General features: G+C 40.4%; 1 protein-coding gene and 1 long non-coding RNA gene across 2 annotated transcripts; both read left to right on the forward strand.

The window, feature by feature from the left end:
* The first annotated feature begins 296 nt into the window (after positions 1–296).
* LOC143496559 (uncharacterized) lies at positions 297–2,010 on the forward strand. Its single transcript, XR_013125644.1, has 3 exons — positions 297–1,373; positions 1,477–1,644; positions 1,812–2,010. It is a non-coding gene; the product is annotated as an uncharacterized LOC143496559 (long non-coding RNA).
* A 10,443-nt stretch (positions 2,011–12,453) lies between these two features.
* Positions 12,454–18,293, forward strand: LOC143496531 (serine/threonine-protein kinase pim-2-like). The gene is made up of 7 exons (XM_076992701.1): positions 12,454–13,407; positions 13,924–14,061; positions 16,556–16,729; positions 16,840–16,934; positions 17,286–17,336; positions 17,603–17,978; positions 18,088–18,293. The coding sequence occupies exons 1-7, from the start codon at positions 13,320–13,322 to the stop codon at positions 18,291–18,293; spliced, it is 1,128 nt and encodes a 375-aa protein (XP_076848816.1). The 5' UTR covers positions 12,454–13,319.
* Positions 18,294–24,238: the final 5,945 nt, after the last annotated feature.

The following is a 24,238-nucleotide window of genomic DNA, read 5'->3' on the forward strand; positions in this document are numbered from 1 at the left end:
GCAGTCTGTCTCTCAGGACAATCCGTCCATGTTTTTGCGAGGTTTAAAACAATTAGAAATTATTGAGCTTGAGTACACTGTAAAAAAAATCCTAATTTTATGGAAAATAACTGTAAATATTTAATGTATTTTAACATTTTTTCCAATTGTATGCAAAACTTTGTAAAATTACAGACATTTGTAATTTGACAAAATGTCTTTTATTTTAAGTATTATGACAATAATTACAAGTTACATGCTTTTCTCGTTTTTTTACGGAAATAATACAGTATTATTTATACGGTATTTTTCTGCTTTCTTAAATTATATACAGATTCATGTATAATTACAGCAATTATCTGCAATTAAACATTCGGTTGATTATATAAAGGTTTATGTCTGTAAGAACTAAAAAGTTTTTTTCTCTGTCATTTTAATCAAAATCTTATGTCTTTTGGCACTGCTGGTTTAAACATGATTTTCAATGTCAGAAATGAATGTGGCTTACATGTATCAATACTCGTATTTTGATTGTTAGGCGTCCTCGTAATTCAGAGGATCCATTGATGTTCAGGAGAAAAATGAACAAAATATATAGGTTCGGACATATTAATTTGCCACAGAACGTGATGGTAATTGAAAATAATTTCTGCAGTTGAAAATGCTCATTTTTATGATGCCTACAGAATGAAGAGTGACTTCCTAATGTCAGTTCAGACATTAGATTTTTACATTGGCATATCTAAAGTATGTAACTGTAGTAATGGCTGTAGGAGATTTCTGTTGATTGTTCCATCTCTATTGATGTCTGTTCTCATTTTAGTTCTTGTGCAGTCAATGGCAATAGAAAATGGCAGTTTGTTTGGGCGCTGGACTTTTAAAAGAAACATTTCTAAACACTGGGTCTATACTTGAACATAACCAAGGAAATAACCTGTAACACACTGAGAGACAGATGAACTGATATACTGGTAGACGTACATTGTAATGGAACAGGCTTTTAAACTTAAAAATGTGTGTGCCTATAGTTACACACTGGAATAAAAACACAAGTTGAACAACCACTTAAATATAAATGTTATCTCTAGGCTAGGGGCATAAACGTGATTTGAGCTCAACGTATTGCTTTTAACCATAATTGGTTAATCTGACTGTCATTCAGGAAACTGGCCAATGACAACTGTTCGCGCCTCTCAGGTCATGTTTGAACATTTCAGTGAGTGTGCTGATGGTCAGCCTACGAGCTGTGGTGGCTAGCTAGCTACCTGGATTATTTTACATCTACCTGCCAAATTATTATTTTGAGCGGATTATCGTTGGATGATTCAACAAAATAAGATGGAAACGGGGCACAGAGGAAGAAAATTTAAGTGAAGCATTATTGGTGACATCAGGTAAGAAAACGTCCTTACTTTATGTAAGCCAACGTTAGCTAGTTAACTAGCTAGTTAGCCCAGTTTAAAAACACATTTCACGTGAATGTTTCATTTGATAAAGATCGCAACACAGCCCAGAGCAGGAGCGCAACACAGCCCAGAGCAGGAGCGCAACACAGCCCAGAGCAGGAGCATAACACAACTCAGAGCAGGAGCATCACAGCCTAGCTCACAGTACAAATCAATCCGGCCATTATGCACTGAAGAAAGAAAGGGTGAAGGAGACCAGGTATGGTTTGTGTAAAAAATTAAAACACCATTATTGTGATCATTGTGAAGATTTTGTCCATTACATTTTAACCCTTAGGGAATAAATATGCTTTTCTCATATGTTAAATATGTAAAGCAAAAAAATTATATGCACCAAGTTTGGCCTACATTTTGTTTACTGTACAGAGCTAGAGCGCAACACAGCCCAGAGCAGGAGCGCAACACAGCCCAGAGCAGGAGCGCAACACAGCCCAGAGCAGGAGCGCAACACAGCCCAGTGCAGGAGCACCACACAGCCCAGAGCAGGAGCGCAACACAGCCCAGAGAAGGAGCGCAACACAGCCCAGAGCAGGAGCATCACAGCCTAGCTCACAGTAGCCTACAAATCAATCTGGCCATTATGTTGAGGTGAGTGACTCTCCCTGCTGCACCACTACACTGGATCTTCAGGATCTGCCACCTCCTGAATCCCTCTTCACTGTTTATGTGTTTTCCAAGATTAAGTGCTATCATTGTCATGATTCAACATAACACAGAAGTGTGATCCCTTTTTGAAATGGCTTTGCTATATATTTGTACTATAATATTTGTAATGTTATTGGCACAAAATTAACAGCAGCTAATTTTGGATTTTGTCTGCAACTTTTTAACAGGCAGACTTCAGCTTTTCACTTCTGAGAGGCCAATGACCAGATCCTGCAGATTTCTTCTCTGCAACATACGGAGAATACAACCCTTTCTTTCACAGGGAGCTACCCAGGTGCTTTTACAGTCTCTCATCATCTCAAAGCTGGACTACTGCAACTGCTTACTTACGGATCTTTCTCTATGGGTCATCAGACCTCTACAAACTGATCCAGAATGCAGCAGCATGACTGGTCTTCAATCTCCCCAAGTTCACATATCACTCCAGTGCTGCATTCTCTTTACTGCCTTCCAGTAGCTGCATACATCAGATCTAAAACCTCGATGCTTGCTTGCAAAGCCAAAAATGGACCAACCCCTCCCTACATGATGGCCATGGTCAAAGCCCCATCCAAACCTTGAGTACTTTGAACCTCAAGTACGGCTTGGCTTAAAACGCCATGCTTAAAGTCTCACGGAAAACAAACTTCAAGACCTGTCCTGGCTCCGAGATAGTGGAATGAGCTTCCATTGACTGTCCAGACTGCAGAGTCCTTAGCAGTCTTCAAATGACTGAAGACTCATCTGTAGAACAGACTAAATCTCTAGCACTTGTCATAGTTGTTTCCGTTGTATGATATAGTACCTATGTGAGTTTGCATTTCTTGTAGGTATCCATTTTAATTTCTGTAGTTTAGCAATATTCAGCCTATGTTTTTGTGTACTTCTAGGTATTTGCATTGATTTCTGTAGTTTAGTAGTATTCTGGTTCGAGGGTATCTTGAATTCTGACCTATCTATGTACTATTTAGAATTAATTCTGTGAACAGATGGCAAAGCACTTCGTAAGGCGCTCTGGATAAGAGTGTCTGCTAAATGCCCTACATGTAAATGAGAGGGAGTGTATCTTTCATGTCACATCAGTGTTATGTGTTTGTAGTTGTGTTCAGGCTACTGATATTGGTGATGGAGAAAGACACTGAGTACAGTCCTGGGGATTTAAATGATTAAAAGTGATGATAGAGGACATTGAGGTGCTCAACATTGGTATAATATACTTTTTCATTTGTATAAAATAACTTTGCAGTTTGCATTCCACATTTGAGTTTGTCCTGGAAGTCACGATGAATATGGACAGGAAAAATCTGTAAAATTACGGTACTTCTCAGCAGAACTTTTTGTGCTGTCACTTTATTGAAAGTGCTTAATTGTACTAATTCAGGGAAAAGTTGTAAAATAAAGGTATTTCTCTGCAAAACTATTAGTGCTGTCACTTTATTGAAAGTGCTTAATTGTAATAATTTAGGGAAAAGTTGTAAAATAAAGGTATTTCTCTGCAAAACTTTTAGTACTGTCACTTTATTGAAAGTGCTTAATTGTAATAAATCAGGGAAAAGTTGTAAAATAACGATATTTCTCTGCAAAAATATTACTGCTGTCACTTTGCTAAATCTAAAAGTGCTAAATCATAATAATCCAGGAAAAATCTGCAGAATGTTTAATGAATTTTTCTGTAAATTTATTGTTTTTCCACTTAATTTAAATCAGGGTTTTTTACTTTAAAATTAAAGTTTTTGTTTGGCAGCCGCTGCTGCCAGTCATTTACCGTTTTTTAACACTTTTGCAGGTTAGTACGCCTAAAAAATCAGATTGTGTATTATAAGGACATCAGAATCAAATTAACATGTGCATTAAAATATTTTAGTGAATTATCCACCTCTTAATAAGCAGATTTAGGGAACTAAATGTATGCTAAGGCAACGTGAATACGGTTAGCGAGATTTCACATTAACCACTGACAGCCTATTAATTGTAAATTCCACTCTTAATGCCATTTCACCTAAACGCGATGTTTTTGCGGGGCAGCTAAGTATTGGTTAAATATAACATTTGAGTGTGATTGTAGAGTGTGTTGGGTCGAGGAGCTGAAATGAGGATATCCATTTTGGAGTACCAGCTAACGGTAAGCTAACGCACAATAAGTAGGAGAGCCATTCTTGTGATACATCACTGCTGATATTGATTAGAATGCATATTTAAGACTTCTAAATAGTACACAACAGTGTAATTTATAGATCAAGTGTGTAGATTTTGTTATTCTGTTGACTATTATCTGTATTATGCTCAGCAGACTTTGGATTGATGGCAAAGGGAGAGGGAAGGTCATCAAGAGAGATTGAAAACACAAGGTAAGTTGAAACTAGGGTGGCACTTTTGATCAATGAATCTTACAAGACTAAAGAGGAATACAACATACTAAAATGTTATAGTACAGTATGATATATGTAATCATATGTAACCATACTAGACTTGTATTCTATTATTGTATTATTTATGTTGTATTTAATTTATCTTGTTGGTGTATATTAGTTGCCTGCTGTGGGATAATTGGGTGCTGACCATGATGAGATTGAAAACACAACAAGGTAAGTTTCAAATAGCAATAAGAAATCAATGTTTATTACACTGCCGTATGTTGGCTGTAGGAGTGTAGGAGTAGTGATGTTGGCTGGGGGGGCTGGAGCACTTGTAGGAGCAATGATTAGTCCAAATGTTTCTGTTGGAGTGACTAATGGGCTTGATGGCACATTTGGAGCTGTTTAGGGGTTGCCGGATTTTGAAGCTTGGCTCTTGGAGTTGTTTTTCAACTTTCTGGATTGGCTCTTGCTTCCAAAATGACCATCTTTTAACTGTTTCTTCTTTCTGTCATTTGGTATTGTTGCCGCCTCAATTCTCAACCTTAGCCGTATGAATCTTTTCATGATTTTGTCTTGTACTCCACAGCAAGCTGGAAGCTTACTGTAAAGTGAGCTTCCTGCTTTCCTCCTACTTCCTGCTTTCCTCCTGTACAGACGCTTTTCTGCCAGCTCTGCCTGTCCTTTACTGTTTTTTCATTTATTGGAGTTATAACTACAAGTTAAGTTATTTTTACAAGTTAAAAGGATCCATTACTCATTACTTCACTTGGTAAGCTTTTTTACATTTATCTGTAAAGGATAATTTAGCATTTTTGATACTCCGACAGTCCGACACTGCGAGTGAACTGTTTTTGTGCCTCAACCTTGTGAGTTAGTGGTTTTAGTGCACCGTTCTATCAGTAACTGATACTTTCCCAGCTGTGAAATACCTGCCAGAACTTCTTGGGTGTTAATTTTGCACTTGATTTTTAACTTGGATATTTGAGCCTTGTGTGCCCAGTTCTCTTGATATTGCCTCGATTATGGCTCATGCTTCCACATCATCTATTTGCTCTGAGTGTATCAAACTGTCTCAGAGGGTGGCGGAACTTCAGGAAAGAATCCATACCTTACATTCTATAAGGGAGGATGAGGAATATCTGGACTCGATTCTTGCCACACAAGCTGCTGATAAAACCGTCCCTGTAACTGGCAAAGAAAGAGACGTTTCTCTGCATTGTCGCAACACTACAGTCTGCAGTCTTGTAGGAACTCACTTACTTCTCCTGCACACTCAGTGACTCAGGTCTGACACACTAGAACCCATGCTCCTAGTAAGTGCTACATTCCAGTTATTTTAAATAGCCGGTGGCATGGCTCTCAGAATCGAAATAAAAATGTAATCAGAAGAAAACACAAGGGCACAAAACATTGTAACAAACAAAATTTGATCCCAGTGAAATCCACAAGTGATGTAAGTGATGCCGATCAAACACATCAAGTCTTCAAAGTCTCCTTACTAAACGACCTCTCACTCACAAACAAGACTTTTATAATAGCTAAATTAATTGAAGATTATTGTCTGGACTTTCTTTTTCTAACAGAGACTTGGCTTGATAGCAATGGAGCAATAGTGCTAAATGAAGCTTCGCCTCCTGACTTTAACTATTTTAATGTCTCTAGAGTAAATAAGAGAGGTGGTGGTGTTGCATGTTTTTACCATAAAGCATTCCGCTGTAAGCAGATCTCATTAGGGGAACATCCTACGTTTGAATATCTGGCAGTACAACTCAACAGTACTTATTCAGTTCTTTTGATTGTTATCTATCATCCTCCCAGACTACATGCAGACTTTCTTGAAGATTTTGAAGAAATGCTTGAAACCATGTCACTTTTCAATCTGGTTTCAGAGCTCTCCACAGCACTGAAACAGCCCTAGTTAAGGTAGTAAATGACTTGAGATTGAATAAGGATGCAGGCAAACTCTCAGTCCTTTTTCTGCTGGATTTAAGCGCCGCTTTTGACACGGTTGATCATGAAATTCTTCTTGATCGACTACAGAGTTGGGTAGGCCTTAGTGGCTTAGTCTTAGACTGGTTTAGATCGTACCTAACTGGGCGTGATTACTATGTAGCATTAGGTACCTCTTCCTCCACACGTCAAAAAATAACTTGTGGCGTCCCCCAAGGATCAATTCTTGGGCCGTTACTATTCAACATATATATGCTTCCGCTACCATATATCATTAATAAACATGGTATTAGTTATCATCAATATGCAGATGACACTCAACTTTACATTTCTCTAGAACCTAAGGCCCTAAAATCAATTTGCTCACTGTTTGACTGCATAGATGATATACAGACATCGATGTCTGACAATTTTCTGCAATTAAATAAACAGAAGACAGAGGTTCTTGTTCTTGGCAGTGATTCACAAAGGAATGATGTCCGGACTTATTTAAATAAAATGAATCTGAATGCCAGACAATGTGTTAAGAACCTGGGCGTCACCTTTGATAATGAGCTCAGCTTCAAATCACACATCATGACTACATGCAAGACAGCTTATTTTCACCTTCGAAACATTGCTAAGATCCGGGATATGCTCACTCCTGCTGACAGTGAAAAACTTGTCCATGCATTTATCACATCAAGGCTAGATTATTGTAACGCTGTTCTATCTGCTCTTCCAAAGAGCTCTATTTCGCACCTACAGCGAGTTCAGAACGCGGCTGCAAGGGTTCTGACCCGCAGGAGAAAGAGAGATCATATTACACCTGCACTCCACTCACTGCACTGGTTACCTGTCAGCTTTAGGATAGATTTTAAGGTTCTAGTCATGGTTTTTAAATGTCTTCATGGTCTTGCCCCTCTTTACCTCAGTGAAATGATGGTTAGATATGTTCCAGTCAGGTCTCTGAGGTCTTCAAACAGTAAATCTACTGGTGATTCCTAGATGCCGATTAAAGATTGGCGAGGGTGCTTTTAGCCACTATGGCCCAAAGCTCTGGAATTCTCTTCCTGAAGAGCTCAGATGCATTTCATCCCTGAATAGTTTCAAGAACAGTCTCAAAACTTTCCTGTTTAGATCTGCTTTTAGTTAAGAAATTCTAGTCTATTATTTTATAATTTGTCACTTTATTTAATTATTTCTTTTTATCTTTAATTTTAATATTTTATTTTTATCTTCTTATATTTACTTATCTTAATTAGTTTTATTTACTTTACTTTTTTATTATATTGTTTACTTTACTTTTTTACATTTTATGTTATTTTACTTTAATTTCTTTAACATTTTCTTTTTGTCTTCTTTTTATGTTTATTTTATTTATACTGTAAAGCACTTTGAGTTGCATGTATGTATGAAAGGTGCTATATAAATAAAGATTATTATTATTATTATTATTATTATAAAGTGCCTGAGCTTGTTTCTCCAAGACCCCTCACTGCATCAGGGAGTTCCATGAGGCAGGAACCAGTCTTGGTCCTAAATAGTTCCTCAATTTGGTGAATGAAATCATATGCGTCTTGGGAAGGATGACAAAGAGCACCTGCCTTGCTCTTTTAAGTTCAATAAGATGCTGTTTTCTCCAGCAGGACTGTCATCACTGTGCTGTGCTGCAATTTTGCATTTTTCACAGATGCTGGCAAACCTAATGACCTTGTGGACGATGTAGCCAGCAAGATGGAAGAGAATGCATTTCCCGCTCTTTGTGAGGTCAGGTGCAGCTCTGTTGACCGCCATTAGCTGTTCCACTCTGACTGATGGTATGACATTTTGCTCCACTGTGTCCAAGAAGTCTGCCAAAAAGCTACTGTTGTCTTCCAGGTAGCTCCCAAACCTGATGGCTGTGAGGAACTGTCCCACAGATATGATCCTCAGTGCACGATGGAATTCCACTGGAGTTGGGACAGGATTTTTAGACCTCACACAGCTGAAGGTATTTTCAAGGCAGTCTTGTGTGAATCTTGATGTTAACACAAACCTGTGTCCTCTAGTCAGCATCTCTTCTCGTATGGCTAAAATTGATGTTGTTGCCATTATCACCCCAGTCTGAACAGGCTTCCAGTGTCCCTTCTGACCAATCTTCATCCCACGGAACAGATGGACAATGTCCTGGAGGAAGGTGATGGCCTTTTGCTACTCCTCCATCTTCAGTCTGCTCAAGGCCCTAATTGGATGACGAGATGACATTAGATTGAACCAATGATCAACTTGCTCCAGGAGCCACGCTGTAGTTGTGTAGGACAGAGGGCGTTTTTCTTGCTGCACCATGTGTTTCAGCCCAGCACTTGTTGCCTTACTGAATACATTTAGAGCAGGACCAACCTTCATCTTGTCAAAGTGACTTGGCTCGATGGCTGCAGCTGACGGATGTGGAGCTATTTTTAATGCCATCCCTTCCTGAAAGGCCACTAGGTCTTTAATAGGGACCACTGAAACCTCATTAGAGAGGAGGTTCTCTTTGTTTACAATGTCCTCAGGAATTTTGAACACATGTCCACGGACAAGGGCACTTTTCAAGCTCTTTACCAGATGTGGGACATCAGCAGGGCCGGCCCTTCCATTAGGCGACATAGGCAAATGCTAGGGGCGCCGGCTGTCCAGGGAGACGCTCACGTGCATGTGGTTTTTATTTTTATTTTTAACAAATGAACAATTAATAAATGTGAAAACAAGCAAAGTCCACATAATCATAATTTCATTGTTTAATAATATTAGTCAAATTAATAATTCTTATAATAACAACACACGACACCTATCACCCGCACGCCAACCCGCCCTCCCCCGCGCGCTCTGCGCACCTCGTTACTGTTTCCCTATACACCACAGAATGAGTGACATCTCCCTGTAAAGACCTCAAAAAGGCAGAAAAACAGGTAATATAATGGTAATATGTGGTGAATTAACACTATACCATTGGCGAATCGTCAGGGACTTCAACGCCTTCTCTGAAGGTTAATTGATCTTAAAAAGGATGCTTTATCTATTATATGTAATATATGTTAATAACACTTCATCAATAATTTGTATTTTTCCTATAAATCGGCTTTCAAATCCACTTTTCGTACTTGTGCTGGAAAAAAACCTCAGCAGTGAAATAAAAAATCTACCAATCAGAATATTTCACACCGTTGTTTCTAGGTAAAAGAGAGAAAGGCCCTTTTACATTGAGAGCTTTTATTATAGATTGGCAGTTTTATCAACCAATCATATTATCGAATTAAAATCGTGGGGGCGTGCTCCAATGGTCTCCTTTTTATTTGAAACAAATCCAAAATGTTGCCAATCTGTAGCTGTTGTGTTTTTCTTTGAAACCAGCTTGCTTGACTCACAACACTCAATCGTCATTGTGGCTTTTTCCCCTCTGTATGATCTTAGTGAAAAGAGTCATCATACTGCCCAATCCTAGGAGGTGCTATGATTAGCTTAGCTTAAAATAAATACATACTAACCCTCTGTTCATTGCGAATGCACTTTTGAAATAATAATGTTGCAGTAGGCAAATTGCCCTGATTTGCACTGGTGGTAGTTTTTTTATTTTTATTTTAAATTTATTATTAATATTTAAAAGTTGTTCTCTGCACTACGTTATGTAAAATAGTTTTAAAATATTTTTTGTGCAACACCTTTATATTTATTGCTTGTTATATGGTAATATTTAAGTCATTTGCTTTTTATTTGTTTCTTTAATAGTGACACAATCAACACAATGATTGATGATGCAGGGGGCACCAACCAAAATCTCGCCTAGGGCACCACATTGGTCAGGGCCGGCTCTGGACATCAGGCATGAAATAAAGTTGTCTGTCTGGTGTTGATGGATGTGGCCCAGATGTTTTATTGAGGTTGACCCCAAAGGATCTCCACATGGCCTGCTTAGGGCTGCCCATGTCAGTGGTGACGTTGAACACATGTAGCCCTATGGATGCTGCCCTTTGTATTAATTCAATAATTATTGGCCTGTACTGTGCTCTGTTGGTAGTATTGCCAGTGAAATGATATGCCACTACTTGATATGCCACTACTTGCTTCCACCATGTTTGTGCTTCCAGCCAGCATAAAGACACAAGCATGTGTTGCTACTCCTGTGTGACCTGGCAAAGTCACATCACCGTAGAGTTTGCCGGTAAGCATATGCAACTCCACACTTGGTGTGATTGCCATTTCATCCAAGGTCAACAGACATTCCCGTTCAATCTCTGTCAACCCATCTACCTTCAGTTTAAGGAAATCAAACACCTCTGTCAGCACACCAGGCTCAAATCTAACGCATTGCATCCTTCTCTGTAGGGTTCTTATTCCTGGCAGGGGAAATTGCAGTTCCTGCAGGGTCTTGTAACCTGTCCCACCAGCAGTAAAGCCAATTTTCAACGCCTTCTTAATTGTCTCATTGCTCCATTTCATCCCTTTTGTGGTTAGTCTGCCTAATGCTTTCATTTGATCTTTTGAAAACGTTTTCTTAAGTTTTGTGTCCCTAACTTTCAGTGTCTCTTGAGAGTGGCATTTTCCTTCCTTATTTTTTGTAGTGCTGCCTTTGTTTTCCTCATGATTCTTTCTAGTCTCTTTAATTTTTTCAATAGCTCTGATTGGCTGGCTTCTGGCTGATGGTTATGCTGACTGGCTGCTGGCTCACTGGGTTGTATTAGCTCTCCCTGTCTCTCCTCACTAGCCATGTTCTCTCTTTGTTCAATCTCACTTTCCCTTCTCTCTGTATCCTCATCCCTTATTTCCTCAGTTTTTGAAACTGCTGGATATAAAAGACATATACTATTTACTGTGATTACCTTTTAAATATTCTATCACTTAAAGAAATAATATAATTATTAGGAGTTCATACTTATTATACACTGCTCAAAAAAATAAAGGGAACACTCAAATAACACATCCTAGATCTGAATGAATGAAATATTCTCATTGAATACTTTGTTCTGTACAAAGTTGAATGTGCTGACAACAAAATCACACAAAAATCATCAATGGAAATCACATTTATTAACCAATGGAGGCCGGGATTTGGAGCCACACACAAAATTAAAGTGGAAAAACACACTACAGGCTGATCCAACTTTGATGTAATGTCCTTAAAACAAGTCAAAATGAGGCTCAGTATTGTGTGTGGCCTCCACATGCCTGTATGACCTCCCTACAACGCCTGGGCATGCTCCTGATGAAGTGGCGGATGGTCTCCTGAGGGATCACCTCCCAGACCTGGACTAAAGCATCCGCCAACTCCTGGACAGTCTGTGGTGCAACGTGACGTTGGTGGATGGAGTGAGACATGATGTCCCAGATGTGCTCAATCAGGTCTGGGGAACGGGCGGGCCAGTCCATAGCTTCAATGCCTTCACATTGCAGGAACTGCTGACACACTCCAGCCACATGAGGTCTAACATTGTCCTGCATTAGGAGGAACCCAGGGCCAACCGCACCAGCATATGGTCTCACAAGGGGTCTGAGGATCTCATCTCGGTACCTAATGGCAGTCAGGCTACCTCTGGTGAGCACATGGAGGGCTGTGTGGCCCTCCAATGAAATGCCACCCCACACCATTACTGACCCACTGCCAAACCGGTCATGCTGAAGGATGTTGCAGGCAGCAGATCGCTCTCCACGGCGTCTCCAGACTCTGTTATGTCTGTCACGTGCTCAGTGTGAACCTGTTTTCATCTGTGAAGAGCACAAGGTGCCAGTGGCGAATTTGCCAATCCTGGTGTTCTCTGGCAAATGCCAAGCGTGCTGCACGGTGTTGGGCTGTGAGCACAACCCCCCATCTGTGGACGTCGGTCCCTCATACCATCCTCATGGAGTCGGTTTCTAACCGCTTGTGCAGACACATGCACATTTGTGGCCTGCTGGAGATCATTTTGCAGGGCTCTGGCAGTGCTCCTCCTGTTCCTTCTTGCACAAAGGCGGAGGTAGCGGTCCTGCTGCTGGGTTGTTGCCCTCCTACGGCCTCCTCCACGCCTCCTGGTGTACTGGCCTGTCTCCTGGTAGCGCCTCCAGCCTCTGGACACTGCGCTGACAGACATAGCAAACCTTCTTGCCACAGCTCGCATTGATGTGGCATCCTGGATGAGCTGCACTACCTGAGCCACTCGTGTGGGTTGTAGAGTCCGTCTCATGCTACCACGAGTGTGAAAGGACCACCAACATTCAAAAGTGACCAAAACATCAGCCAGAAAGCATAGGTACTGAGAAGTGGTCTGTGGTCCCCACCTGCAGAACCACTCCTTTATGGGGGGGTCTTGCTAATTGCCTCTCATTTCTACCTGTTGTCTATTCCATTTGCACAACAGCAGGTTAAATTGATTCACAATCAGTGTTGCTTCCTAACTGAACAGGTTGGTTTCACAGAAGTGTGGTTGACTTGGAATTATATTGTGTTGTTTAAGGGTTCCCTTTATTTTTTTGAGCAGTGTATATTTGTAACCCCGTTTTGTCCCTTGTCTCAAGAATCACTGATTTGTAATTACACCTAAGCTGTAAGGTACTGGAAAATATTGAAAATAGAAATTGAAAGAAAATAGACATTGAAAGTGCCTGACTTTGACCAGGGAAAAGGTGTATGAAAGGTGTATACAAGCCAGGCTGCATCAGGTTATTGTAGCAGCCTGGCTGATTTGGTGTTTTGGTTAAAAAATTGGAAGTTGTGATATTACATGTGCTACTCAACTTTGGAATGTTTGGTTTAGAATGTTTGGTTGGGAAGGTGGAATGTTTTGATTTCAATTTTGATGCTGAAAAGCTCAGAATTGGTTGTATGAGATTTTGCTCTGTGACTTACAACCCTTACAAATCTTACAAATCTTACAAATAAGATCTGATTTACTTTCTATTTTTTGTAGATCTTTCTATCTTTCTATCCTTTCTATTTTTCACCTTGAGAATGAGTTTTTACCCCTGCAGAATTGACCAGCCAAGGCCTGGGCAGGAACAAAACAACTTCATAGACACACCAGGTTGTACCACTCATGGTGAGAAAAATACATTTTCATATACTGTACATAATTTTATACTTCTATGTAAGACAGTATATTTAGTTCTTATGAGTATGGATTTCCATAGGCTTATTCATAATAATAAAAAATTAAATATACACATTTATGTAGTAGGTTTCTAAGGTTCAGAAAAATAACATGTATATTTATTCTATTGATGACTGTCAAGCTCTTTATTTCATGTGTACAGGATAATATAATTAATGGAGCATGGGTTATTTCTTTGATTTCTTTGACTCAATTTTCATAAATCCCACCATGTGTTAACATTGTCCATGTGGCCATGAATAAAGCAAATAAAAATAAACATTTTTAAAAAGAAACAGATTTCTAACATCACAAATTCTTAAGCATTCTCCCCACATTCTAATGACATCACATGGCACCATAGCCCTTCTTATAATTACTTGTTCATTGGGAAACACTTACAAGGCATTTGAGCCTCACTGTGAGGCGTGCTGGGGTTCACTTTACCTGCTGTGGGATTTTCAGGTGTGTCCTACAACCCCCAAGAGCCAGTGATCCACGGCGGAAGTACGGCCGGACCCTCAAATGTCAGCCATGTTAGCATGCCTGTAGAAGGACCATCTATATGGGACATCCACCAGCCCACAGGTCCACTCCACACTGGTACTGTGTAACACTGAAGATTACATGCATATTCAACAAACCAAACAACCATGCATGATAAAGTAGAAAAAAAACATTTATTTGATTGTAAGGTCTGGCAGAGGTGCAGAACCATCAGCTTTCTGCACATGACCTGACCAGTAAAACATCAGTTTTATCAGAAAATGAGACATCACATAGTCTTCAACATTGTAATGAATTCACATGGCACTGTAGCCCTTCTTATAGACCTGATGATCGTAACAGTACACGCTCATGCATCCTCTGTGCCCTGGGTTGGTGTTTTGCATTTAGGCCCTGACATGGAGAGGCAGAGACACCTTGCTCAACCCCATGTTCAAGGCGAGGTTCTGAGGCAGATCCTCTTCTTTCATATAGACATTGATAAGATATTTTTACTAGGCACGCGTACTGTTTTTACAAACATTTGTGAATGGGTCACTCTCAGGAGCTCAGTGCTTTCCAGCGTGGAACTGTGACAATATGCCACCTGTGCGACAAATCCAGTCATGAAATTTCCTTGCTCCTAAACATTCGACAGTCAGCTGTATTATAAGGGAATGTGAATAACAACAACTCAGCCATGACTGCCAAGTGACCATGACTGCATATTTGTATTATGAAACATGTGGACAGTATTTATTAGAAACAGGGGAAGACAAATGAACGAACCAGATGGACCAGAGGAAGACAAATGAATTTGAATGTATTTCATTTTCCATTCATTACTTTGCTGTGATATGTTTGGTGTAGAGTAGAGCACTTTAGAGTGGGCACCTTGACGACCCACATACAGTGTGGGTGTACTGTGACACTCGTTATCTGCTAGGCGGGTGTGTTTAGTCTAAGGTGATAATGCTTCGAATCATTGTATTACCAGCATAGTATAATACTGATAATACGGGTAATATTGATAATATGGATTACAGATGTCATTTTTCACTATTTTAGTACACCCCCAAACAATCTATACAAAACATTGTCATGCTGCTTTGCTGGCTTCTGATACCTCATCTGGACTGCTGCCAAAGCATATATCTATTAATCTTTGTAATCTATATAACATGGCTTATTTAAATATTGGGTATCACCTGGCCAGTTTTAAACAGTGGCATGCAGCAGCAGTCTGTGTAATATAAGGAGTTTGTGCTTTGTACCCACTTCTGTGGGCAAGGACATTGTGAGCTTACAAGCAAGACTAGACTTGAATGTTTTATTGCAGTCAGTTGATTGTGCCGGACCTCCGTGAAAAAATATTTTGTTTTCTTTTTTAGACACTCGGCACTCCGTGTCCACTTTTCTTTTCTTTTCTTTGCTCCTCTCATTTTTACCGAAGGGCAAAACGGCAGCAGGAAAGTTACACTCCAACGGAGGTCAATGTGTCTGGATTAATGCGCCATCTATTGGGGAAACGATGGTATTGCAGATGAAAGGGTGAAAAGGGGAAAATGACGTTCTTACTATCATTTAGACAGGTTTGGCGGGTCGGATTAAAAAGCCTAAGGGGCCGTAGTTTGCCCGTGTATGGCCTATACCAGGGGTAATCAATTAAATCTTTCCGCGGTCCATTTTTGGCAGATAGCTCAGACCTTAGGTCCGGGTCCGCGGGTGGCGAACGAAAGTTGTTGAGCGGGGGGGGGGGGGGGGGGGGGGGGGGGTCGAACGTAACACTCAAATGTGTGGTGAACGTAACACTCGTCTGAAAATAAAATTAAAATTTAGTCTCCCGTTAAAATTTTTTTGCCATTTGGGTCCGTATCCAGTTAATCAGGAATGTGATTGGGTCCGGACAGACCGGAATTACTACTACAAATAACGATACACACACTATATTTGCTCATATATATAATTCTCAGATATAATTATCGGGTGTGTTAGTAATGAAAGGCGTGGGAGTTTAAAATAAACTCTAGCTTCCGAACAAAGGCCTTATTCAACAAAATTCCACACTAGAGCCAACGGATGGGACTATTAACTTTTTTTAATCCACCTCGCAAGTAGGAGCAATCCACCGAACACAATGCGAGCTGTAATCTCGCCACTCCACAAAACACAAACCCCCCAAATGTCAAAATAAAAGACCCCCAATATAAATGATGCATTAACACAAAATGGTCTCTAAAATTACAACTAAAATAACTAAAAGAAAGATGAAATTGTATTTACAGTGCATATAGTACATATACATTTTCTTCAAGCACACGAGTTACATTTTCTTCAAAGAAATGATTTAGAAATGATTGAGGATGAGAAAGAGAGGATGCTCACATTTAAAATTATAATTGCAGAAAAACATGGGGAAACAGCAGTGATTAAGATTTCAACTAGCATTTCTATTTCAATTAAATTTATTTGTATTTGATTATATTCTGTTTGAAATGTGGAATGTTTTTTTTTTACTTGTATAATTCAGATGTGTCAACCATTCGCTAATGTTAAAATAATCCTAACGTTACTTAAAGGTTACATAAACATTGTGTTCTCTTCATTTTAGCTGAGCGCAAGGTGAGCAGAAGCTGCAAGTTGTCTGCAAAGCGAGGGCGAGAAGAGGAACCTCTGAGGCGGAGTAGGAAGAGGAAAGGGGATGCTCCTCAAGACTTGACACCCCACCCCATGGAGACACGGGCAAAGAAGAAGAAGAGAGAGAAGAGAGAGGAGGAGTGCAAAGGTCTGTCTAGAGTAACACCCTCAACACTACCAGCATTTTACACCTGCTGAATTTTTTTTTGACTGAATCTTATGTTATACAATGATGTAACTTTTTTTTGTTTCATGTAGTGAGCTTCAACTCACGCTACACTGTGGGGGATCTCCTGGGCACAGGAGGATACGGCTCAGTGTATGCAGGAGTCCGCAAGGCTGATGGAAAACAGGTGAGCATAAGCACACAATACAAGAATGATTGTGGGACTTAATTTCTGTTTTAGATTGTGATTAGAACTTTGAAAGGAGCTATGAGTTTTCCCTAGAGAGCCTTTGTTATTCACATGGCAATCAAGTGGTCAAATCTAATGTGCCTTGACCTTTTTCCACTTTTTGAACACAAAGATCCTGATTATACAATGTGATAAGCTTGACAATCTGTGGATGAGTATTTATCAGACTCCAGATTTATGAGTTACATGAGAAGCTGTGGCTACCATCTGCAAGCCCTTAGATATATGTTAAATGTACTGACTGTTTTGTGTAAACAACTTCACTTGCTGTGTTTTTTATGTGACCAGATCGCCATTAAATTTGTGCCGAAGCATCACACAGAACGGTTCATCACTGTTGTAAGTTCAATATCTTTACTTATGTAATATTGCAACAATGTCTGGAACTTTTTAGATGGGTAAAACTGCAAAGGGACTATAAACGCAAAGCTGTTAATATTCCATTCAGTGACTCCTCCCAACACGAATGGAAAACAGTTCACTTTTTAGATTCAGGTTTCATTTAATGATTGGTACCAATCCAGATCCCTTTCATGTTAACCTGCTAACCATAATTCCACTATAAAACTTCAAACCCATACTAACCATGTGTTCCCTAATTTTAGCCCGGCGAAACTTGCAGTCTCCCCCTAGAGGTGGCTTTAATGGAGATGGTGTGCAAGCCACCTCGTTGTCAGCATATTGTGGAGCTGCTAGAATGGTTTGATTGCGACTGCTTCATCTTGATTCTGGAGCGACCCATCCCCTGCATGGACCTGTTTGATTTCTTGGACTTGCACCAATACCAACTACCTGAGCCACTGGCACGATTGATCATGCGTCAGGTGGTTCAGGCTGTCCTTCACTGCCGTGACCGTGGAGTTCTGCATAGAGACGTCAAGGAAGAAAACCTTCTGGTCAACACAGACACCCTTGACGTCAAGTTGATCGACTTTGGTTGTGGCGATCTGCTTAAGACCGGACCCTACAGGCGCTTTGAAGGTTATTCACCATAGGAATTAAATGTGCACCTCAAGTTAAAAAATGGGATCAAATTAGAGACTATTATAAACTTGTTATTTTGTTACTGATGATTCTCTCGTTGTCTCAGGCACCAAGGTATACCGCCCACCTGAATGGCTGATTGACAGGATGTATGAGGGCCGTCAAGCCACCATCTGGAGTCTGGGTGTGCTCCTCTACAGCATTATCTGTGGAGATGTGCCCTTTGAGAATGAGGAGGACATTGTTGAGGCAGACCTCTGCTTCAAGGGAAACCCATCCAGAGGTGAAAAGGCAGAAGCATCTTCAAGATAACTAGAAATTCTAAATTGTAAAATGATCATTTATGTAATTATTTCATCTGGTAATGTAATACACAACCACAGATTGATAAAATGTACTAATGAAGAATGGAGAATTGGCAATACAACATTTTGTAACCGTCTTAAAATTATTAAAAAAGACTTGTTCAGTCTTTTTAGTTTTTGTTAGTGATGAAGGTTTCTGTACAGTTCTGTCATTTAAAAACTTTGAATAAGCCATTAGAACAGTCAGATCAGAGGTTTCAGATGGTAACTGATTTTCTTTCTCAACTAATCCCGTTGCTACACACACAGACTGCCGCCATCTGCTAACATGGTGTCTGCAAAAGGACCCTGAAAAACGTCCTGTGCTCGAGGATGTTCTGGCACATCAGTGGTTTTCAGAAGGTCTTCAGAACTAAGTCAGGTTAGTAAATGGAACTGGGCATGAGACTAGAGGACAGCCACCAAATTACATAGTCTGGGCCACTGATATTGAGTAATAAGCAAGGTGCAATGTAATATTGGATGAGCTTATCAAGTTGTTGCTTATGGACCAGAATAATCTGGGGTCAGGCATAGTGTACTATATAACAATTGAATGCTCTAAGTGGTATATGCTTATATGTAGTACTTTATTATTCAAAAATGCAATTTAGGATTGTTCTATCTGTACTGTTCCTCTATTTATTCTGAGTTCTAAATGGGTTTTTCCCCCCTATTCCATAGATTCAGTTTTGAGGGCAGCAGACGGAGGCAGTAAAGGTGTGCCAAACACACTAGCTCCCCTAATGATGCCTTGCTGGCTGTGTCAGGGCTGGCTTGGATGCCACACCTTCTACCTCCATAAGAGGCACCGAGTCAGTCCTAGTGCATTCCCGTGTGAATGTTTCTCTCCACCTTACTCTCTTTCTCTTGTTCTCTCTCTCTACCTTTTACTTTTACTTATTCGAGTATCTACCTCCTGCGCCACTTCTGGCCCATCTCAAGTTTTCCTCCAGTCTTATCTCTTCCTGTCAGTTACTCTTTTATTTTGGGAAGGGTTTTGTTTTGTTGCGGCGTTCGCCTGTTGCCGGTCACTTCCCCTGGCGTCCTTGGTTTCGTTTTACGCGTTGAGTTTCTTCCGCGTTCTTTCAGTTGCCTTTGTTATTTTCCTCCCGTGTCTATACGGTTTAGTTTAGCCTTTTCACATGTTGAGTATTCCACGTTGTTTTCCATTCTACGGTTGTGCTTTATTTTTACGCGTTGAGTTTTCCGCATCCTTTTGAGTTTCGTTTTGCCACTGCAAAGCAAAATGCATAGTGGTTTTATGCTGTGCTTTCTGTTTGTTTGCGTGTGTTTTATTTCATACACACAGTCCCAGTGATAAGCATTCATCCTTATTGGTTTCTAACGGCATTTGGGTTCAATTCTCCCTTCATATACGGTGTGTACCAGTCTGTACACTACGGTGGCCGTGAAGTGCCAACCACAATGATACTTACTAAGCACAATTACAAATGACAAAAACACAATGTCATTAACAAAAACACAATGACATTAACTAAACACAATTACAAATTACAAAAACCCAACGACATTAACAAAATCACAACATTAACTAAGCCCAATTACAAATTACAAAAACACAACAACATTAACAAAAACACGACATTAACAAACCGGAAAAGGTAGGTCCCAGTGGGAAAGCCTGGGAAATCGTTGATTGGACAACGCCACAACCCTGTGGTCCCTGATCCGTACACTCTGCCCGATCCGTACCGAGCATGCGTGAGAAAATGTGCGCATGCGTGTTGCGATTGGCCCAGGGACGTATCGGGCAGATATTTTGCGCATGCGTTAACACTTTACGACACTACTGCTACATTTTACGACACCTTTGTAAACTGTTTAAAATAATAACAATAGTAATAATAATAATTAAATAATAATAGTAATATAAATAATAATATAAATTATTATAATTGTAACTGCGGATATATACATACAGTTAGGGCCAGAAATATTTGGACAGTGACACAATTTTCGCGAGTTGGGCTCTGCATGCCACCACATTGGATTTGAAATGAAACCTCTACAACAAAATTCAAGTGCAGATTGTAACGTTTAATTTGAAGGGTTGAACAAAAATATCTGATAGAAAATGTAGGAATTGTACACATTTCTTTACAAACACTCCACATTTTAGGAGGTCAAAAGTAGTTGGACAAATAAACATAACCCAAACAAAAGATTTTTATTTTCAATATTTTGTTGCAAATCCTTTGGAGGCAATCACTGCCTTAAGTCTGGAACCCATGGACATCACCAAACGCTGGGTTTCCTCCTTCTTAATGCTTTGCCAGGCCTTTACAGCCGCAGCCTTCAGGTCTTGCTAGTTTGTGGGTCTTTCCGTCTTAAGTCTGGATTTGAGCAAGTGAAATGCATGCTCAATTGGGTTAAGATCTGGTGATTGACTTGGCCATTGCAGAATGTTCCACTTTTTTGCACTCATGAACTCCTGGGTAGCTTTGGCTGTATGCTTGGGGTCATTGTCCATCTGTACTATGAAGCGCCGTCCGATCAACTTTGCAGCATTTGGCTGAATCTGGGCTGAAAGTATATCCCGGTACACTTCAGAATTCATCCGGCTACTCTTGTCTGCTGTTATGTCATCAATAAACACAAGTGACCCAGTGCCATTGAAAGCCATGCATGCCCATGCCATCACGTTGCCTCCACCATGTTTTACAGAGGATGTGGTGTGCCTTGGATCATGTGCCGTTCCCTTTCTTCTCCAAACTTTTTTCTTCCCATCATTCTGGTACAGGTTGATCTTTGTCTCATCTGTCCATAGAATACTTTTCCAGAACTGAGCTGGCTTCTTGAGGTGTTTTTCGGCAAATTTAACTCTGGCCTGTCTATTTTTGGAATTGATGAATGGTTTGCATCTAGATGTGAACCCTTTGTATTTACTTTCATGGAGTCTTCTCTTTACTGTTGACTTAGAGACAGATACACCTACTTCACTGAGAGTGTTCTGGACTTCAGTTGATGTTGTGAACGGGTTCTTCTTCACCAAAGAAAGTATGCGGCCATCATCCACCACTGTTGTCATCCGTGGACGCCCAGGCCTTTTTGAGTTCCCAAGCTCACCAGTCAATTCCTTTTTTCTCAGAATGTACCTGACTGTTGATTTTGCTACTCCAAGCATGTCTGCTGTCTCTCTGATGGATTCTTTCTTTTTTTTCAGTCTCAGGATGTTCTGCTTCACCTCAATTGAGAGTTCCTTTGACCGCATGTTGTCTGGTCACAGCAACAGCTTCCAAATGCAAAACCACACACCTGGAATCAACCCCAGACCTTTTAACTACTTCATTGATTACAGGTTAACGAGGGAGACGCCTTCAGAGTTAATTGCAGCCCTTAGAGTCCATTGTCCAATTACTTTTGGTCCCTTGAAAAAGAGGAGGCTATGCATTACAGAGCTTTGATTCCTAAACCCTTTCTCCGATTTGGATGTGGAAACTCTCATATTGCAGCTGGGAGTGTGCACTTTCAGCCCATATTATATATATATAATTGTATTTCTGAACATGTTTTTGTAAACAGCTAAAATAAGAAAACTTGTGTCACTGTCCAAATATTTCTGGCCCTAACTGTACATACACATACATTTTATATATATAGTAGGGGTCTCAAAATCATCGTACCTGGGGGCCGCTGGAGGTAGAGTCTGGGTGAGGCTGGGCCGCATCAAATATTCCACAATAAAAGAACAATCCAATCTTCTCTAACTTAACTAACAATAATAACAATTCAGAACATGAACAGTTCTTCAGAACATTGGCTCCTCTTTCTTCCTCCTACTCCTTGCTACCAGAGACCTGGCAGCACTTCATCTTACACAGCTGAGCCACATCTGGCTTGAGGGAAGAAGCAACTGAGACCCTCAGTATGGCTTGAAGATGCTCATCAGTAAGTTTGGACCGGAACTTTGACTTATTAAAGTTCATGGTGGAGAAGAGCTTTTCACAGAGATAGGTACTTCCAAAAAGGCACATGGTCCGCTTGAACATCTTGGAAAGCTCAGGGAAGGTGGGGGGGCAATTCTCTCAAAAATTGTCCAAGGTTCTCTGCTTTTCCACTCACCTCCCTGAACTTGGCTTTGAGTTCAGAATTGCACTGCAGGTCAATTAGCTCCATTTGAAGCTCAGGAGGAGCATCTTTCACACCGAAGGAGAAGGGATCAGCAAAAATGTTTTGAAGTCTGCAAACCTGTGATCAAATTCTTCTTGGAGCTTTACAATGGCATCAGCATACTTCTCACCACTGAATGGTGTGCCTGAATCCATGAGTGCCTTGCATGCTGGGAAATGGCAGAGGTTTGTCTGAGAAAGCTGGGCTTTTCACAACCCAAGTTTTGTGGAGAATGCTCTGATGTTGTCATAGGCAGCACTCACAAGCTGCCCCTGGCCTTGTAACTTCTTGTTCAGTACATTCAGCTCCAGTGTGATGTCAACCAGAAAAGCTAAGTCCATGATCAACTTGGGATCACTAAGTACAGGAACAGCCATCCCATCCTTCTCCATGAAGGCTTTCACTTCTGCTCTCAACTCAAAAAACCTCTTCAAGACGTTTCCCCTGCTAAGCCAGCGTATCTCTGTGAAGTAGAGCACATCCTCATATGATGAGTCTATTTCCCCCAAAATGGAACTGACGGTGCTTCAAGCCCCTGGTTCTGATATGGTTGATGCATTTCACAACATCAAACATCACACTGTCAAACGTCAGGCATTTGCTGCAAAGGGCCTGCTGATGGATAATGCAATGGAGAGCAATAGCCTCTTCCACACCTTCTTCCTCCAGTTTTCTTTGAACAAGTCCCACGAGTCCATTCTTCCTCCCTGTCGTTGATGGTGCTCTGTCGGTTGTTATTCCAGCAAAACTCTTCCATAGCAAGCCAGCATCCACAATGGCATCACACAGCTTCCGAAATATCTCCTGAGCAGTGGTCTGGCCATGCATTGGAATCACTGTGAGCAACTCCTCCATTACTTCAAAACAACCGTCAACACCACGGACATAAATTGCTCTCATCAAGAGCAACAGAGTATGCATGGAAATGTTAAGCTTTCTCACGCAGTTGATCATAAATGTTACCTGACAGATCAGAAATGCGCTCTGCCACTGTGTTGGCTGAAAGGCTGATGTTACTAAACTGACCCCTTCTTTTCTGGACAGACTACTTGCAGCATTTAACATGCACTTTTTGATGAACTCGCCATCTTCGAATGGCTTTCCAGCCTTAGCAATCATCTCACTCATCACGTAGCTAACTTCGACAACAGCATCACTCTCTTTGCTTGCCTTCTTGAAAAAATCTTGTTGCCGCACTAGACATGTTTTAAGCTTGGCGGCACAGCACTTTCTCTCTTCTCCCTGATATTTTGCATATTCCTCAGCATGTTTAATTGTGTAATGACGTCTGATATTGTACTCCTTGTGCACAGCAACTTTATCTGAGCATATAAGACATGTCGGGATGCCCCTGAGCTCTACGAAAAAGTAGTCTATCTCCCACTTCTCCAGATATTGTCTGTGCTCATGGCTAACCTTTCTGTTCACAGCAGGTTTTGAGAAAGACATGACATGAGCCGTAGAACAAGGCTCTTACTTAAACCTGGAGCCATAGAGGCAAAGAAGTAAATTTTACTTCAGTAAATATTATTTTATCTTAACCTAAATATAGTTAGTTCTGTAGGCCTCATCTCCAAAACCATCAGGCAGTAAAGAGTCTAGAAAAATTATCTCTTTCTCTGCTACCAGTAAAACCTGCATTGGGCATATTTAAAAATGACCAGATAGGCAACTTATTATTTTGTTCTATCAGAATCAGAAAAGAATCTCTAAATATCTATCTTAATAGTTGTAACTCAACGCATAGCAAAAAGTTATATGCCTGATCCTTTTGCCTAT

Source organism: Brachyhypopomus gauderio, unplaced genomic scaffold (genome assembly GCF_052324685.1).
Source record: "Brachyhypopomus gauderio isolate BG-103 unplaced genomic scaffold, BGAUD_0.2 sc96, whole genome shotgun sequence".
NCBI classification, from domain to species: Eukaryota; Metazoa; Chordata; class Actinopteri; order Gymnotiformes; family Hypopomidae; genus Brachyhypopomus; species Brachyhypopomus gauderio.

Excerpts from the sequence above, each read along its gene's own strand:
- LOC143496531 (XM_076992701.1), top strand. The coding sequence starts at position 13,320 with ATGAGTTTTTACCCCTGCAGAATTGACCAGCCAAGGCCTGGGCAGGAA. Across the intron at positions 16,730-16,839 it reads GAGAGAGGAGGAGTGCAAAG|TGAGCTTCAACTCACGCTAC; the intron begins GTCTGTCTAGAG and ends TGTTTCATGTAG. Across the intron at positions 17,337-17,602 it reads CAGAACGGTTCATCACTGTT|CCCGGCGAAACTTGCAGTCT; the intron begins GTAAGTTCAATA and ends CCCTAATTTTAG.